We start from the raw sequence: 17603 nt of genomic DNA, 5'->3' as shown, positions 1-17603 counted from the left end.
ATCCCAGCACGCCCGCCCAGCCCCGGAAGGCAGTGAACCCCACAGATCCCTCTCCCTCCCAGTTCAAAGGGCTGGTACCTCGTGCGCAGCAGGGAAGCAGGGCCAGGCAAGCCTAGAAAACAAATTACCAAAGACACAATCAATTTGCAGGCAAGGGCAAAAAAACCCCCCACCTCTCCAGCTGGGAGGATTCACATCAGTGGAGATGGGTTGGCAACGAATGGATGGGGCTCTGGAAGCTGATTTTAGCCAGACATCCCTTCAGTGGGGGAAATCCCACAGCAACTCATGTCGGTGACAGCAGAGCTGCTAGATACCACTAGGACCCAGGCCCTGCCAATCTGGCCATGCTGGAGGCTGGATGAATTCTGGAAATTTGTCACGTTTTTGGCCTTTATCTGGTCCTCTCCTCGGGCTGGGGCAGCCAGCCGAGGTGCTCACCTTGCAGCAGGTGCAGAACTTCCAGCAGAGCAGCAGCAGCAGCCCCAGGAGCAGGATGAGGAAGATGAGCAGTGGGATGAGCCAGAGGAAGCTCCCCGGTGGGCACTCTGCAAGCGACAGCAACATCACTTCTGGGCATCAACCCCCCTGCGTGGTGTGTGCAGGGAGGGAGTGGGGAGGCAGGGACAGAGGGGAAAGGCTGGACCACAGCTCTTTAAGGGATGGAGTAGCCCAGTTAAGCTCCAGAACTTCTCTCTTGGTGCTCACAACAAAAAGTGCTGTTCAGGGAGAACTATCCCACACCTCTGCTCACATCCAGCCATCCCAAGGGGCTATTCAGCACCTCGCATCAATCCCTGCCCATGCCGGCAGCAAAAAGGCACTGATCTCTAAAGGCGCTGGTCTCTGAGGATGCTACACTCCACTCCTTGCAGTTCATGTGACAGCCAACGCCACCCACCCCTGTCACGCAGGAAGGTGGGCAGGGAGGTACTGCCTGCAGCTGACCCTGCCCAGGGGCACGGCAAAGGGACAAAGCGGGAATCAGAGGTGCTATGGAGCAGGTCACTGCTGATCCAGACCCCAGGCTGGACATCCCCTCCTGCCGGGTCCCTGCTCACCTTTTTTCTTCTGCACGTGGACGGTGGTGTTGGGGAGGACACTGGGGTCTCCCTCCAGGGTGTAGTGGTATGTGCAATCGTCCTCCTCATCCTGGAATGAGCAGTGCTCGCTGGCCTCCTCTGCAGAGAAAGGGGACACGGTTGCAAAGTCATCAGGACCAGGAAAAGCTTGGAGAGCAGCCCCTCATGCACACACACACGGGGCAGGGCCCACAGGAGACAAACCACACGTGTCTGCACCCAGCTCCACTTCTCCCAGTACCTTTCTTCAGCTCTTCCACCATCTGGATCTGGAGGTGGCACGTGCTGCAGTTCCCTTTCATGTTACCTGTTCCCCAGGCCTGGCAGCGAACACAGTCCCGGATGCTCTCGCACACAGCCTGGAAGCCCTGGGCAGAGATACAAGGTGGGACGGTCAGGAAACAGCCCATGGGGAGCAAGGGAGGACATCACCTCCAAAAGGCAGAGCTGGAGAGGCAACACGGTGTCCTCACCCCAGTGCCAGGGCAAGGTCGAAAAGAGGAATAACAGAGAGCAAGCAACTAATGAAGCCGGCTCCAAAATCTCTTATACCAACAGCCTGCATTTGGGCAGTGATTAGATCTTCTCAGAGGGCCTTCCCAAAATACAACCAAGCCAGCTTTCTCGACTCCCACCGTAGGATTAGCCCATGTTTGTCAATGGGCTAAACAGGCATGAGACCATGAAATGTTTTTTCCAGTCTTGAGACAAATCAGAACAAGCCAGGAGCCAAGCCTCAAACCTCTGCCCTTCACCAGTGTGCAGATAAACACAGATGGACATTCAACAGTTGCTGCTGGTGAACTGGAGGGCAAAGAAAGCCTGCAGCTGCAAAACAGCTCCCATACCAGACCCCTCCTGGCCACCGAAGGCTGGATAGGCAAGACCAACCCTTGCTCAGGATTCTGCTCCTGACCAAGATATGCCTTCATCTCTGCTTTGCTGTCTTTCCCCGGAGGCTCTACATGGGAAGGAGAAGTGATAAACCCAGAGGAACCCAGGCTGAGCCTCACCAGGGAGTAGCTGATTTCGCAGGTGGAGCTGGTGTACAGTGAAGCCTTGTCACAGATGCATCTGCCACATTCGCACCTCCCATGGTTATTGCAAATGCCCTGTGAGGGAAGAGGTGACAGTCGGGGTCCAAGAGCAATCATAGACACGCAGTGGCACTGGGAGTCAAGCAAGGTGCCAGCTCCCAGCAGCCCTGAACATCTGGCATCGGGGCAATTTGCTACAGCCCTGCCTGGTCCAGTCGTCCCTCACACAGGCAGGGCAGGACCTACCCCTCGGCTGTCGATGCAGGTGTCATTGCTCGTGGGACATTCGCAGCCTGGACCCTCCCAGCCGCTCTCACACACGCACGCGCCCTTGGAGCAGCGACCACGATCTGCGACGCAAGAGGAGGCATTACCCAGGGACCAGTGCTGCGCTGCTCCCTTGGCCCTGCTCTCAGGCTGCCCCGGCTCTCCCGCTTTCCTTGGGGTGCAAAGAGCCTGCAAACAGACTCCACGGCATCCTCCCTGCACATTCACAAGTGCAGAGTCCCCGCAGCCTATTGCTGGTCACTCAACTCCCCATGCCAGTACTACCAACCCAGGGACACCCTGCCTATGCCACTGGCACAGAGCAGGGCACAGTGCACCCCACAGCTGGGGGATGCTGGGGGTGGTGGGGCTGCTCTCACCGTTGCAGAGGAAGCCGGAGGTGCGTGGGCACTGCAGGACATCGTACTCGCAGAAGTCCCCGTCGAAGCGCTGCGTCAGGTCCTCGGAGTAGCACTGGCACTTCCCGCACAGGCACTCGCCCCGGCCTGAGCACAGCTCCACATCTCCAGGGCGGATGCAGGCTTTATTGTTGGGGGACGACGCCAGGGAGCAGTTGCATGTGTCCCCTCGCCTGGTGGGGAGGAGATGGTGCTGAGAGAGGCAGGAGCAGAGCGCAGGACAGCGGGGTCCTGGGCACGATGCCCAGGGCATGAGAGTGTGTCACTGTGAGTCCCCAGACCCAGCAGGAACCCTGGGAGGGGTACAGAGCTGGACAAAGTCCTTACCAGCCCGGGTGGCAGATGCACTGTCCGCAGACAAAGTCCCCATGGACGCTGCACTTGCCTGAGTTAAAGTCTTGTTGCTGTAAGAGAAGAGAGAAGAGGTGTTGCCGAATGGGCTTGGCTGCCCCCAAGACCATTTCAGGAATCAGAAAGGCAGATCTAGGGGCAAAGTTTTGCCCACAAGACTGAGCCCTGCCACAGGAAAACGTGCCCAGCTTGGTACAGGCAGCGATGAAGATCTTTCTTCTTGGCCAGGCTGAGCCTCCGCTGAGCAATGGTGAGGGGTCCAGGAGGACCCACATGTGCCAACCAACACATTCCCACCCCAGGCTGCCCAGAGGGAGGACATCTCTCTGCAACACGCACCCCCGTGTACCTGTTCACAAGGACACACGTCACAGATGACAGAGGCTGTGACTTTGAGGCTGTCGCTCAGGGACGTGGGTTTCACGTGGATAACTCCCTGCCGGTCTTTCTCAGGGAGGCTGCAGACGTGCTGCCCACCAATGTACTCAAGCGCCTTCACACGCACATTGAACTTGCCCTGGAAGGAAGGGACATTCCGCAGGGGTGAGCCAGCTCTGCTGGACCACAGCTCAGCCGGACCGAGCCCAGGTCAAGTGGGAAGAAGAGATGCAGTGGAGGGCTCAGCCCCTCACACACTCCTTTCCTCTGGGGCCATCCAAGGACTTACCACTTCTCCACGGGTGATGTGGAAGGAACCAGATTCTGTCTTTTCATACATCAAGGAGGTGAACTCTGTCTTCATGGCTTTGGGGACAAAGTCAGCCCGGATGTCCATCTTGGAGCGGATACGCTGGGTGGCAGAAGATAACCACAACATTGATTTTCAGCAGTACACCTGCGACCACCCCATGGCCTGCCCCAGAGGGGCTGCATCCTGCCTCCTGCCTGCTCTCCTGGGCAGGAGGTGCCCACCCTCTGCCTTCCCTGGGAGCGAGAGCAAAGCCGCAGAGAGCACTGTTACCTCAAAGGCTGTGCGGAGCAGCTCCACGATGTTGGAAGAATCTTCCTGGAGCACCCCGATCTCAGAGATGGGGAAATACTTGTGCAGCTTCTGCAGAGAGACAGGATCCCCCTGAGCCAAGGCCTTGAGAAACCTCCTCTAGCACTGAAGTGGGCTCTGCTTTGAGCAGGACTTGGACCAGAGACCTCCAAAGGTTCCTTCCAGCCTAAATTACTCTCCAGCTCTGTCCCCCACTGCTTTACAAGAAACAGACACCAACACGGGGAGACCTCTAGGAGCCCAGATTCCTGCACCCAGTAATACAGCCTGAGACCTCCCATGACCCAGAGCAGCCCCCCAACACACTGTGGCACCCTCCCAAAGTATGAAAGGGCTGGTTTAGCACTGGGGGACAAGAGATGGGAGAACACTTTCTCCTCACAGCCAAGCTGCAGCCAGAGGAGCAATGGTCCTGGAGGAAAGGTAAGCCCACATGGCACCACCACCATGGTCTCCTCACCTCGTAGTAGCTGTAGGAGTGGTTGGTGACAGCAAAGATGGGGATGATGTTGTGTTGGCCCAACAGGCGCACCAGGGTGGGCACCGAAGGATAGTCCTGCTTGGTGTCATACACATAGGTGCCATTGGTGTCTAGGTGACACTGCTCATCATTTCTTGTCAGGATCCCTGCCAGGACGTTCGTACCATCAGCTTCATAGTGAAAGGCAGATTCGGTGGAGAACACGAGTAGGTGAGTGCTGTCCTTCCTCCAGCCAATCTTATCCTACAGCCGGGGAGGAAGAAAAGGAACCTTTATCTCTGTGTCCGCCCCAAACCACTGCACAGCACTTGCAGCCTTTGGCCAGCCAGCACTGGCAGGAGATGGAAAACCCAAGGGGCAAGGCACCACCTCCACTCAGCAGCAAACGCAACCAGCTACGTAGCCCTGGGAATCCAAGCCAGCAGGTCTCCGCTTCCCCCATCTGCACCCCCAATGCATAGGATGTCTCCCAGCAGCTTGGTGCCAGGCACATATATGCACAGGAGGAAAACCCACGCTTTTGTGGATGTGTTTGGAGCTGTGCTCATCCCTCAGCCAAATGGCCAAGCCCAAGCGGGCTGTTTTCCAGGGAGCAGAGTTTCACCACCGTGGGCACAAAGTGGGACAGAGCAAAGAGCACACGGAGGGTGCCCAGCAAGCCACTCCTGTGCTGGGGATCAAACACCAGAGATACACACACAGATGGTCTAAGACCTAGGAAAAATTGGGAATGCAAAACAACTCAGCACCGACAGCATGCGGCTGGGAGGGCAAGAACAGACTGTATCTGAACGTATAACCTGGGCTCCCCGGCTGTCTTGTCAGCTGCCTAGCATGCTGCTCTTTTGCTCATCACCCAGTATCAAGAAGATCCACTAATTAAAAATGGAGCCCTGGCCACACGGCTCCTGCATCCCTGGCCACCATCACCTTGCAAACAGCTGTCTGCAGGATGGCATCAAAGCCGCCCTCAGGGGCATCCAGGTTGCCAGAGATGCGCTCTTTCCTGAGCTCCCGGCTGAAGTAGTTGATGTTGCTGGTCAGGCGGATGACGTTCTTGAAGGAGAAGGGGGAGTCGGCGTTGTTCCAGGGCTCGCGCAGCCTAGGAGAGAAAGGGAGAGCAGGGTTTTTGCAGCAGGCAGGAGCAAAGGGATGCCTGGGTGCAAGGAGGGGAAGGATGGGGAGAGCACCCGGGGGCTGGGGAGTTCCCTCAAGCAAAGATGTGAAGTTGAGTTGGCAAGCCATCAGTACTGAGAGGTAGAAGGGATGAGGGCAGAGATGGAGGAGAAAACAAGACATGTAACCTGTTGTGGCAGAGCAGGGAAGGTCTGAAAGCGGAGGAGGACACTGCTCGCATTGGCATGGTGCTACAGCAAGCCCTGAGCACAGGGTGGGGAGGCCAGGGGAGACATTCACAATGAAGGGAGAGAGATGGACAGAGGCTCTCGCACTGCAGACAGTAAAGATCAGGAAAGCCACAGAGAAACAGAAAGCGCCTGCCCTCCCTTCTGCTCCCATCCTGGGGACCCACTGGCCTCACTCACTTCTCAGGTCTCATGTCTGTCTGAGGGGATGAGACTTTATCCACAAACTTGCCGAATCCAATCGTGTAATTGGAGGTTAGAGCTTGCAGGAACTCCGCTGGGAGGAGAGGAAGGGAGAGAGGAAGAGACAATGTGAATAAAGAGATGCCTGTGAGGTCGCTGCTCCAGGGAAAGAAGTCCTTTCCTGGGCATCTTCTCTGCTGGTCAGATCTTAGATAAGACTCCTGAACTGTCAGCTTTTAAGCTTTTTGGGCTTGGGGCTTGTCTTTTCTGGGGTAGAAACCTATACCACCTTTGGTAGCCCCTTTCCAAGACTGGAGCTTCTGCAATAGCACACACCACACCTATAGGTTCAAGACACCACTCAAAGCCACTGCACAGATCAACTCTGCAGGGCACCAGCTCCCACACGGGGCTGAAAGGAGAGAGCACACGTGGTGATGCCTGCAGGGCCAGGAGAGACATCCCCCCATAAAGCTGCACAAAGCAGCAATAAGAAACTCTAATTAAAACAGACACCTCTCAGCCCTTTGCCAGTTGTATCCCTTTCTCCGGTGCTGGCAGAGAACTCACAGCCGCAGGCAGGAGTGAGCTGCCTGCCTTCATCAGCACAGGAGCTGGCTCCCCTCTTCTACCAGCTCTGGTCTCACCTAGGTTTTGGCCCATGCTTTTGAGGTTGTCCAAATCATCAGACATAGAGTAGGAGAAGTCCATGAGAATGTAGAGATCCACAGGGCTCTCTAAGGGCTGGAAGACATCCATGTTGAAGCTCATCTCCTCCCCAGCTCGCAGCCGCATGAACATGCCCTGGGGGTACACCTGGGTCCTCTGCAGGGACATGTTGATACTGGAATTCTATGAAGAAAGAGTGATGTGAAGGGGATGGACTCCACATCCTGCACAGATGCAATGAGGAGGAGGCAAGGAGCAGCAAGATACGTGGGAAGTGGAAAGGCAGGGATGATCATGCTCCCTTCCCTCATGTACAGCCAAGGACTAAGGCAGCCTCCACGCGTGCCCAGCTGGATGCCTCCTCCAGACCTTGGCATTTTGCTTACATCTGTTTTGCCTGAAAAGCCACCCCAGCCCTAAACCATCAGGGCTGGTTGCCAATATGTTCATCAGCTAGTGAAAGCAGAGCATTGTTTTTGAGTAGACCCTACATAAACAGAGGTCTGGACCTCTGGTCTGTTTGTATTTTTCCTGCTGAAGACACTAGAGGAGGATGAAGGACATGAAGGACACTGGGAATGGTGGGACCCCTCAGGAGAAGCCAAGCAAGGGCTGTCTCCCCAGTACCCACCTGCTGGGTCCGCATCTCGCCCCTGGTGTACACGATGCTGGCCTCCCCACAGCCGTACCGCAGCAAGTTCTCCCGCAAGTCGCAACGAGGCTCTTCAAAGCTCTGCCAAGGGGGCAAGAAAAAACCACAGAAAGCAGTGAATCATCTGTGCAAGTGGGAAAGGCACTTGTCAGGAAGCAGGGTCCTCTGCCAAGACCATTAGCGAGCCTTTGGGAGCAGGAGCAGGGCAGAGAGATGGGGATGAGTCTCACACAGAAGAGCCAATGTCCCCCAGCACCAGGGAAATGCGACCACCAGTGAGTTACTGGGTTGTCTGGGATAAGACTCTCCCTCCCTCCCTTGCACACACTGTTTCAGATCTGGTACACCGGCATTTTCTGATAAACCCCTGTATTCCTGCAAGTTTTCCCTGGACTCTCCTTCCTCCTCATTTGTCTGCATAAAAGGAAACTCATGTTTTGGTGCTTCCCATCCAGACCAGCTCTTTGCAGAGAGAAGCTGGAGCCAGAAGCTGACTCTGCTGTTGGGTCCCTCTCCCAGCTTTCACCAGGGATGGTGGAATCCCTCCCTCAGCAGGGTGGGAAGTGGAGCCCCGGGCTCCTCTGCAAGGTCTCACCTCATCAGTGCAGAAGGAGCAGTCCTTATCCACTCGGATGCACTCGGTGCAGCTCTTTGCCTGGGACAGCACGCAACGATTATCTACTAGGAAAGATCAGGGCATCAGGAATGGAGAAAACCAAGTGAGCCATGGGAGCCCATGAGAAAGGCTAATCCCATTCCTGGGGGAGTTGGTGGAGGTTATGTCTGGGTGGTTAGTGGAAGCTGGCTACCAAACACCAGTGGGGTAGCAAGAGAGGGGCCCCAAATACTGAGGAGACAGAAAACAGGAGGAAAGGCACACAACAGATCTTATCTGCATGAGGACTGGTGTTTCTGGAGCCCAGGAGGTGTGCACACAGTCCCCATGGGGCAGCACCAAGGAGAGACCGCAGACGGACATACGAGGGCTGCACTCACTTTTGCTCCTTTGGCAGAGGCCGGTGGCACAGAGCAGGGACAGGAGGAGCAGCCCGGCACATGCCTGTGGCAGCACATCCATTTTCTTCTTCCTGAAACACATGGATCACTACGTTGCAGATAGTGGAGAGATGGAAACGGTCCCAGAGACGACCAGGGCAACTCCCACAGAGCCTCTGCCCAGCCCCGCTGGGGTGGGACAGCCCTGCCCACCCAGGGGAAGCAGATGCCTGGAAGCAATCTCTGATCTCAGTAGGGCAGGGCACAAAAGCAAAGCCAAGAGCCGCTTGTCCTCTGCTCAGGCATGTGCAAAAGGCTCAAAGTCCCCGGCAATGCCAGGGCAGGGCAGCTGCCATGCCACAGCACTCCTGCGCCTGGAGTTGGGGTGCCCGGCTTGACAGGTCCCCCGGGGCAGTGGGGTTGGTGCAGGCAGCCAGAGCCCAGGCTGCTCCTGGCCGGAGCCCAGCACCATCCACATGTGTGAGCACCAACCAGGTTAAGACCTTGCTTTTCCTAGTGGCTTAAAGAAAAAAAGAGAAGGAAAACAAAGCGACTGTCTACATCTCTCCCCAAAAGCAAAACAGACCCCTCCCTTTGGCTATTTCCTATCGCACTAAGAGTTTCCAGGATGGTCAAACCAACAATAAATAGAGGGTGAGGCCTTGGGAAATGCCAGACTTGGAGCTTTGGAGCTGTTGAATGAATCTGCGGTCTTGAGAGCCCTGCAGCTCCCCTCTGTCCTGTCCAGAGCAGCAGGACCCCTTGTGTGGATCCAGAGGCCAAATCCTAAACAGAGTGAATCATTCTCCCTGCATCCACACGTGACTGAGAAAACAGTGCCATCCAGAAGTCAGCATTTGGACATGGTAAACAAAAGAGACAAAGCTGGAACCTGAGCTCTGCAGCTGCTGTGCTGGAGGGTGGCTCTGACTCCAGCACCCCAGCAGGGCAAGTGAGAGCAGTTGAGGCAAAAAATCTAATGTACAGACATCTTTAAAGCATCTCCTTTCTGGAAGATGCAAGTGTGAAATATAAGATGCAAATTAATTGTCTTATAGCTTCTCGCTGTGTAAGCCCTGACTCTAAAATAAATGAAGAGAATGTGAAAACAACTTAAAACAGGGAAGGAAAATGGGAATAGTTGTTGTGTGCAGTGAAGATATCTGAGTCCCCAGGGGGACATCCAGCACACAGACTGGTCACTTGGTGACTTAGCTACTAACAGCCTGACCTGGGGCCCAGGAAAATCCCCGGAAAGACCCACTCTAGTCTCAACAGCGTTGGATCACACTGGATCCTGCATCGACCACTGAAGCCAATGGAAATACATCGAACACTTGAAGCTGAGCATTCGCAGAAATCATTGCAGCATGGGGCTCAAACCAACATAGCATCAACGCCAGGGGACATCTCCCTTGGTGTTTGCATGTTGTTCTCCATGACGGTCACTGGATACACAGGTAACACATGACAAGACATGGGAAGCTCATTTATCTTGTCAGCTGTGCTCAGAGAGATTTATCACACAGTAATTAACCCCCCACAGCTGAGATATGAGAAATATAGAAACCTCAGGGCAGCATCTTTGCAGGGGACACCCAGGGAAGCTTTGCTGTTCATCAGGACCTGGTAGCCAATGTGCTATTTTTCTTATGGCTAAAAGGTACCAGATGACCAAGAAAATCCTCTGCTTTCCTCCTGTGGCCCCTGAGTACAGCTCCCTGCAACACCGACTGTCCCCAGCTCAGGCCCTTTGCAGGTTTGGCTTCAGGCGGTCTCCCTGGCCAAGCCCCAGCACTGGCTCTGAGGCTGGCAGTTGTCCTTGTCCCTGGAAGTGCCCGTGACCCCCTTCAGCAACAGTCCTTACGCCACCACTCGCTGGCAAACATCGTGTCCCTTGCCACAGAGACGGATGGGTTTTGAAGCCAGGAAAATCCCTTTTTCCCTTGCTCCGCCCCAACAAGCCATGCCAGCTGCAGCAACCGGTTCTACAGAGGCATGGGGGGATGCCAATTAGAGGTGAGATAAAAGGGTAGAAAAGTCCTTTAAGGACTTCAAGGAAAAACACAGCAAAAACATCCCCCAAGCACTCAGCAAATCCCATCTCCCATCATGGCAAAGGCCATGAGGAAAGGCTTGAGTACGGGGACTGGATTGGTCAGCTCACACACCCATCTTCCAAGGTAGCCTCAAAGTACAGACCTAATTCATCCTCCTTTAATCACAAGTCAAGAAAGAGTCACCAAGGGATGGATGGACATGCCCTGGACACATAAACTGCTGCCATGTCTTTTGAAGTGCTGAGATAAAAGGCCATAAAAGGCTCAATATTAACGTCCTGGTGCCCTGTGTGAGTTGTCAGCCTCCAAGGAATTTAACCGGGCAGTTGCCAGGGTGCAGGGCGTTGGTGGCACAGAGCATCGCCACTGCTGGCCATAGGAATGCAGCCCATAATATTTGTGCAAAAACATGTGAGTGGCCATCCCTTGATGTCAAAAGTGTCCTTTGGAACGGAAAATGCCACTTTCACTTTGGAAAACCAAGGAACAAAGCGGAGCAGCTCCCAGCTGCACACAAACATCCTACCCTGTCCCAGACCATCGCTCTGGCCTTTCTTCCTGGTCTCCTGCTCCCCCAGCCTTTGCCTGCACCTCGGCACAGCCAACAAACCTGCTCCAGAAAGACTCTGGGAACCCCTGAGCTTGGAGAAGCCTGGGCTGGGTAGCTCACCCCCCAAAACAGGGGATGCTCCAAAGAAACCACGGGAGCAATGAGCTGGGGACAGGGTTGGAGCAGAAGAGCTTCATCACCCTGTCCCCTCCCTGCCCCAGCAGCTCTGTGCTAGGAAGGACGAGGCAGAAGCCAGGCATCGCCCCAGGGTGGATGGAGGAGAGGGACCAAGGAGCAGGTTATGATGAGCCATGAGCCCATGGTGGGAACCTGGTTCCAGCTGCCATGTGGGGGACAGCTGGCAGGTTGGGGACACAGGAGTGGGAAAGCGAGGGAGATGCTTGAGCTCCCCGGTGCAGCCTTTCCTCCCTCTGTGGTAGGCATCACAACTTTTTGTGGCTGCAGACACCCCTGTCCTGCCAAGGGGTGCATTGGGGCTGTGTAGGGGACTGATGCCCTGGTAGATGGGAGTCATCTAGAGGAGCATCTGCTTGCCCACATGTGCTGGGGACCACGGTACTTGCAGCGTACTGGGGCAGGCAGGCAGTGCTGGTCACTGCGACCAGCCTTAGCACAGGGCTGGGGGTCCTGAGGGAGAGCTAATAGTGATGGAGGCAAAGCAGAAAGGCAGCTGGGTGCCTTCCCCAGGGACCCCGGTCCCGCGCCCATGCAGGCAGCACAGTAACAGCTGCAGCAGCTTGCGCAGGCTCAGTTCTCCTCCCGGGGCAGGGCTGTGGGCGCATGGATCTGGGCTGCAACTCACGCTCTCTCCCTCCCCAGGTTACTCCCTGCCTGGCACATGTGGCAGTGCAGAGCTCCCAGGGGCTGTGCTCCAAAACTTGGAAATTATCAAGACAGACCTCCAGAAAACTATCAAAAGCTTGACCCACAAATCAAAGCATTGCTTGAACAGGAGATCACGTTTGTCTTTAATTTTGTTTGTCTTCCCCATCCATTTCCCCTCCTCCCTCAGGTGTGCCTCTGCAGCCAGGAGGCTCCATGCAAGTCACCATTTGTTGTTTCCAGTGAGAAGGGGGATCTCGGCTCCCAGGTTGAGCTCCAGACCCCAGACATGGCCCCCAGCATCCTCCAGCAAAGGACAAAACAAGTGGGACCCAGCCTGGGGACCCATGCGGAGCTGCCAGGGTCAGGGAGTGGTCAACACCACCTTGGGCTGGCAAAGGGCCGATGGCTCTGGTACCATCTCCTCCCTCTGCCCCCCAGGCTCAGGCAGGGGGAAACTCCGAGGGGCAGAACTGGCAGGAAGATCAGGACCCTGAATGCCAGCGCAGCCCCAGGACCCTCCCGTCCCCCCTGCGCCTCCCCACGTGCTGCTCCTGGCACATTCTCTGCTGCTTTGGCCCCACAAGACACCTTTCCTCTCCCTCCCCTCCATGGGTGCTCCTGATCACCCTTTTCCCCCACCTAACCTGCGCCTGTCAGCTCCCTCACACCAATCCTTCTGTCCGTCTATTTCCCTATTTTCCATGTATTTCAGATCTGCCAGCTTGCAAATACCCCAACATCTGCAGTTCAGCAAAGCCCACCCTGAACCCCCACTCCCCTGTGGTCTTTTCCTCCCAGGACACCCCATCCCCTGGCTCCCACCTCACAGGGGGTTTGCATGCAGTCACCCATTCTGCAAAACAACCTCCATGGCTTCTGTGAGTCGGAGCCACCCGCAGCCCAGCCGACTGCCACTGCTTTCACCCGTAAGAGCTTTCCCTGGGTGCCAGCTCCAAGGCACAGCCACTTTTTCCCCTGGAAGCAGGGCAGATGGAGAGGGCAACCTTCGAAACCTGCAACAAGTGGTCCCTGAAAGGCTCTTCTCTGCCTTACCACACTGTGGTACCCCCACCTCCACCGCACGGCCCCCCACCCAAATACCTTCAGAGACAAAAACTGCCCCGTGCAGCCCTGCAAAGCCCTGCTCGGTCACCAGCGCTGCCCTTCCCTGCCAGCCGAGAGGCACAAGACGGCGTCCGACAGCCAAACCAGAGGAAAAGGGGGAACAAGCAGGCAGGGAGCTGAGCCCCCTCGCTCTGTGCCCTGCCTACCTGCTCACGCAAGGAGTCCCGCACCTTATTTCATCCCCCAGTTAATCAACGCAGCAAAATTAAAGCAAGCTGGAAGTTAAAGAGCACGGATGAATTAATTCCACAAACCTCATTAGCGCTGGGTCTGACTCAGTGTCCAAATCCTCTGCTGCAGCCCGAATAACAGGCACCCACACACCAAGCCAAGAAATTCTTCTGAAGACAGAGGGGGAACGCGCTGCTTTGCTGCTGCAACTTGATTTCCAGCCTTGGCCCTTTCTTTCTTTTTTTTTTCTTCCCTCCCTCCTCTCTATTCTCTGTCCCTTTTCTCTTTCCGGTTAAACGTCAACTTCCAGTCCGGCGGGGAGGGCAGGCAGCCCGCAATCCCACATACCTCCCCACTGATTTCTGTACCCTGCAGTCAAATATCGACTTTGTTCTCGCTCCCCTCACTGTCCCAGAGCTGCTGCCTCTCCCTCCCGGGGCACTGGCAGGGAGGAAAGGTGGGAGCTGTGATAAATGAGATCAGATCCCAGGCGAGGACGAGCTTTATCCCAGCTAGGGAGGGAGGAGGGGGTGCCCGTGACTCAGGGGTTGGCACTCCTCCCTCGCACACCTGGACGGGCAGGCACAGCCCGTGCAGCTGCCCCGGACCCTCCCTCCCTCCGCACAAGCACTGTCCCACAGGAAAAGGGCTAAGCGGGTGGTGGGAAGGAGCCCGCCATGCCAAGGGCACATGGAGTGGGCTGCGGGCCACGGGCAGCGTTGGCTGCTCGGCTTCGCCTGGGAGCCAGGTCGGCCACCTCCTCGGGGCAGAGCTGAGGGTGCTCCCCGGCCCCCTTGCCAGGGGTTTCTCCTCCACATTTCCCACTGGCACGAGTGGGGGTATCCCCAGCTGAAATATCAGGTAAGTTCCTGCCACGACAACAACCCAGCTGCCGAGCTCTGCCTCGGTACCTGTCTCACAAAGAGGTCGGATCCACATCCCGCTTTATCCAGGGCATGAGCATGACAGCCCACTCCTCATCTGCAACAGATCCGGCTCACAGGTCAATGCAACCCCTTGTAGCACCATAAATGAGAACCCTCCACACCTGCTCCTAAGACATCCTACCATGGTCCAAGGGTGCAAGGAGCCACAATCCCACCTCTGCCTCCAGCCCTTCTGCTGCACTGGATCCAAAACCCCTTCCCCAGTCAAAGGAACAGCTGAGGAAGGTTTGGAGTTCACATGAGGGTTTTTTGTCCCACAGCACCCTTTTGCCAGGGTTTGTCACAGCTCAAACCTGGCTGCACCTCTCATGGTGCAGAGCGTACACACACCAGAGCAGATGTGACGGCAGAGGCTGCATTTTAGCTCCCCAATAAATCCGCACAAAGAAAACTGCATCCCCTCAGCTTCGACACAAACAACAGCAACAGCCAGATGAAAGAGTCACATATTTCCTGCCTTTCTTGGAGATTAAAAATATAAGCAGGTCAATTTTGGCCTCTTCATTATTAATACAGCATCATGGTGGCTGCTGATTGACTCCCTAATGATGGTAACCAAGCACTGATTCAAATGAAAGCGAGAAGCAGGATTCCTTTCACTACAAGAAATAGAAAGCTCAAGTAAATATGTGTAAATGGATTATGCCCCAGGAAAAAGGAGGATGTGCTTGTGCCATTAAAAACTGCAGCAAACGGGAAACAGGCATGGCCGCAGCTGAAGATGGCCCAGGCAGTTTAAGTCTGGTATTTCCTAGCTTCTGAACACTTGACTTGGCAACCTCGACATTACCCTGGCCCTTTTGGAGATGCTATTTCCTATATGTAAACAAAAATTCTGCAAATTAAGGGACTTTGTTGTTTGGATGTTTTTAACTGCAACAGACATTTACTGCAACATCAGAGCTGGGACATGAGGCTCTGATGCCCGAGCTACAGCAGTAGATGCTGGCAAAGAGCAGATTGTTACTGGTGAGGGGCTGAAGGCAGAGGGACCCGCTCTGCCTCGGGAAGCCACAGAGGCAGCACATAGAGGAAAGCTGGGCTTCAGTTCCCAAGGCCAGAGGGGAGCATGTGCTGGTGCTCGCAGATGGGTCTGCTCACCTCCCCTGGTCCCATCCACCAGCAGCGCCCAGCTCTTGTCAGCCCCAGCCTACCTCCCACCGCCACAGTTCTCCTCCCTTGGTGTTGCAGTAAGCAACACTGCCAGGCTCTGGAGTTAAAAAAGGCAGTTTGAGCTACAAGCAAGAAACGCATTACTAAAAAAAAAAAAAAAGTATTTTAGTGATGGTTCCCCAACAGGAGACTTGGAGCCAGCCAGAAAAGCTTGGGAGCAGCTGGCTTCCACCACGATCTTTGGTGTCCTTGGTTTCTGGATGTCCTCCTTTCTCCACCTGAGATGGAGGATATTTACGCTGCCTCCTGTAAAGTATCTCTGGTCTCACCTACAGACACTCTGACAGCCCCAGGGCCGCCTGAGACTATCTCCCTCCCCTTCACCCCAGCAGCCTGGAGTGCCAATTACTGATAATTACAAGTGGTTTTAGGATTAATTCTTTTCATTTTTAATGCCACGCCAGCTCGTACAGAACCTTTCTTCTTTCTGTCCTGCCACCACAGTGCACCCAGAGATGGCTCTAGGGCTTTTCTAGGTCTCTGTTGAACGGCTACAGCCAAGATCCTGCTGCTGGAGCACATTCATTCCCTTTTTGAATTCTGCAACAACACACACTGCTAAAAGAAAAATAAATACTTGATCCCATAGCTGCACTGTACACAGCAGCAATATCCTGCTATCTGGCATAAATTTAAGGAATGCTTAATAATGTACTATTAATGTACATTAACGTGCACATAATTTATTGCACTAAATTATGCTTAATATAATTACCCAGGTAATTAAAAGTGCAGGATTAAATCCTCCCATGTTCTCTTCCTTAGCCTTTTCCCTAAGATAGCATTCACTACGCGTGTCCATTTTGCAATGGATGTTCTGTGTCATAAAACATGTACCTAAAAGAAAAACTCTTTGCTGAACGTCACTGATGCCCATTGGCCCCTGGGATGGACCAGCAGCAAGAGGTAAGTGGGCCACCAAAACACCACAAGAGGAAAATGTTAGTAAAGGATCCAGGATAAAACTTCAGCCTACCACAATCCTAACATCCATCCAGAGAAAACAGGACCTTCCAGGGTTACATTAGCATCTTACCCAGCTGCCAAAGGGCTGAAAACACACTGCTGTTATGTTTGAAAGATTTAGCAAGACAGCCCACCTTTCCTCCTGGTTTGTGTTGTCTGGCCCCATACAAGATATTCAATAGTTTGAGCGAGAGTCTTGTGAAGAGCCAGCCAACCCAAACCAGGAGAGAAGGTGGTCTGTCACCTTTTGTCATGGTGTCCAGGCACTGCAAGAGGCTAAGCAAAGAGGAGAGAGGTTAAAAGTACCAGCAACTTCACCTTTTATTGCTGCACCAAAAGGCAGGCTTGTTTGCTTCCTAATGCTGAATCATACAAACATGGTAGAGGACAGACAGACAGACGCCTTCTACGTGAAAAGGCAAAACCTTTTCTTGTGAAATCCTGGTGCTTTGCTGTTTATTGGCAACCAAAAGCACGAGCCCAGGCTCAGCCAAAGACAAGTTTCAAATAAACAAAGACTAAATATTGGAAGTCATTGGGGTCCGTGACTCTCGCTCAGAACAAAAGGAAGGAAGTTGAATATAAACACTCAGAGGAACAGCAGCACATGGCAAAGCTCAGAGATGGAAAACTGCTCTGTAAGAGAGAGGCATAAATACGCTGGTGTAAACACTCCCCAAAAGGAAGAGCAGACTTTGGTGCTCCTCACAGCCCCTTTGTGGGTCTTGCACCTCAACAGCGATTTATTTATTTTAATGTTTGACAGTCTTAGAGAGCCCTGCTGAAATGCATCTCTTTCTCTGGAGGTAACAACTCTGGGCTGTCCTGGGTTCACACATTTAACAGGAGCAAGCAGCCCATACCCTTTGATAGCTTTCCAGGCGCATTGCAGAGACCATCTGTTTGAGGGGCTTCGCAGAAAGCTACAGCTGCTTCTCCCCTGTGATGAAGAAGAGCTAGAAAGGAGCTCATGCAGGTGTCAGCTGGCCAGACACTGGCTGGAGCAATCACCTCCATGCTGCTAGAGCTGTCTGTGTCACTGGCAAAGCCTTGGCATGGCCCAAAGCCTCGGCAAGGAAGACTTTCTTTTATTTTTTTTGTCTCAGTAAATAACTCTCATAAAACAGACACTACAGCAGCAATCCAACTAAAACATAGCTTCAGGTGTTCACATTTTACAGTTTGAGGTGGGGCTGGCAAGGGCTGGCCCTCCCTACCTGCTCTTTCAGTTAGGCAGCACCCAGCGAGACATAAAATAAAAAGT

At 54.3% G+C, this 17603-nt stretch overlaps 1 protein-coding gene across 7 annotated transcripts in view; it reads right to left on the bottom strand.

Moving 5' to 3' along the window:
* Window positions 1-13614, bottom strand: part of ITGB4 (integrin subunit beta 4) — a 30639-nt gene extending 17025 nt beyond the window's left edge. For 3 of the 7 annotated variants that reach the window (XM_072881324.1, XM_072881330.1, XM_072881331.1), the window contains exons 1-18: window positions 8502-9859; window positions 8101-8186; window positions 7485-7586; window positions 6832-7036; window positions 6182-6278; window positions 5568-5739; window positions 4617-4880; window positions 4118-4207; window positions 3824-3946; window positions 3506-3673; window positions 3133-3209; window positions 2767-2978; window positions 2366-2469; window positions 2096-2194; window positions 1324-1450; window positions 1062-1181; window positions 442-548; window positions 79-112 (exon numbers count right to left, since the gene is read on the bottom strand). In XM_072881324.1, coding sequence (XP_072737425.1) covers window positions 79-112; window positions 442-548; window positions 1062-1181; window positions 1324-1450; window positions 2096-2194; window positions 2366-2469; window positions 2767-2978; window positions 3133-3209; window positions 3506-3673; window positions 3824-3946; window positions 4118-4207; window positions 4617-4880; window positions 5568-5739; window positions 6182-6278; window positions 6832-7036; window positions 7485-7586; window positions 8101-8186; window positions 8502-8604 — 2290 coding nt within the window. In that variant the 5' untranslated portion in view covers window positions 8605-9859. Of the gene's footprint in view, window positions 1-78; window positions 113-441; window positions 549-1061; window positions 1182-1323; window positions 1451-2095; window positions 2195-2365; window positions 2470-2766; window positions 2979-3132; window positions 3210-3505; window positions 3674-3823; window positions 3947-4117; window positions 4208-4616; window positions 4881-5567; window positions 5740-6181; window positions 6279-6831; window positions 7037-7484; window positions 7587-8100; window positions 8187-8501; window positions 9860-13336 lie in introns of those variants that run through there. The other 4 variants (XM_072881326.1, XM_072881327.1, XM_072881325.1 and 1 more) reach the window with 4 other exon arrangements.
* Window positions 13615-17603: the final 3989 nt, after the last annotated feature.

Source organism: Ciconia boyciana, chromosome 16, assembly GCF_034638445.1.
Source record: "Ciconia boyciana chromosome 16, ASM3463844v1, whole genome shotgun sequence".
NCBI classification, from domain to species: Eukaryota; Metazoa; Chordata; class Aves; order Ciconiiformes; family Ciconiidae; genus Ciconia; species Ciconia boyciana.
This window is presented reverse-complemented; position numbering and strand designations above follow the sequence as displayed.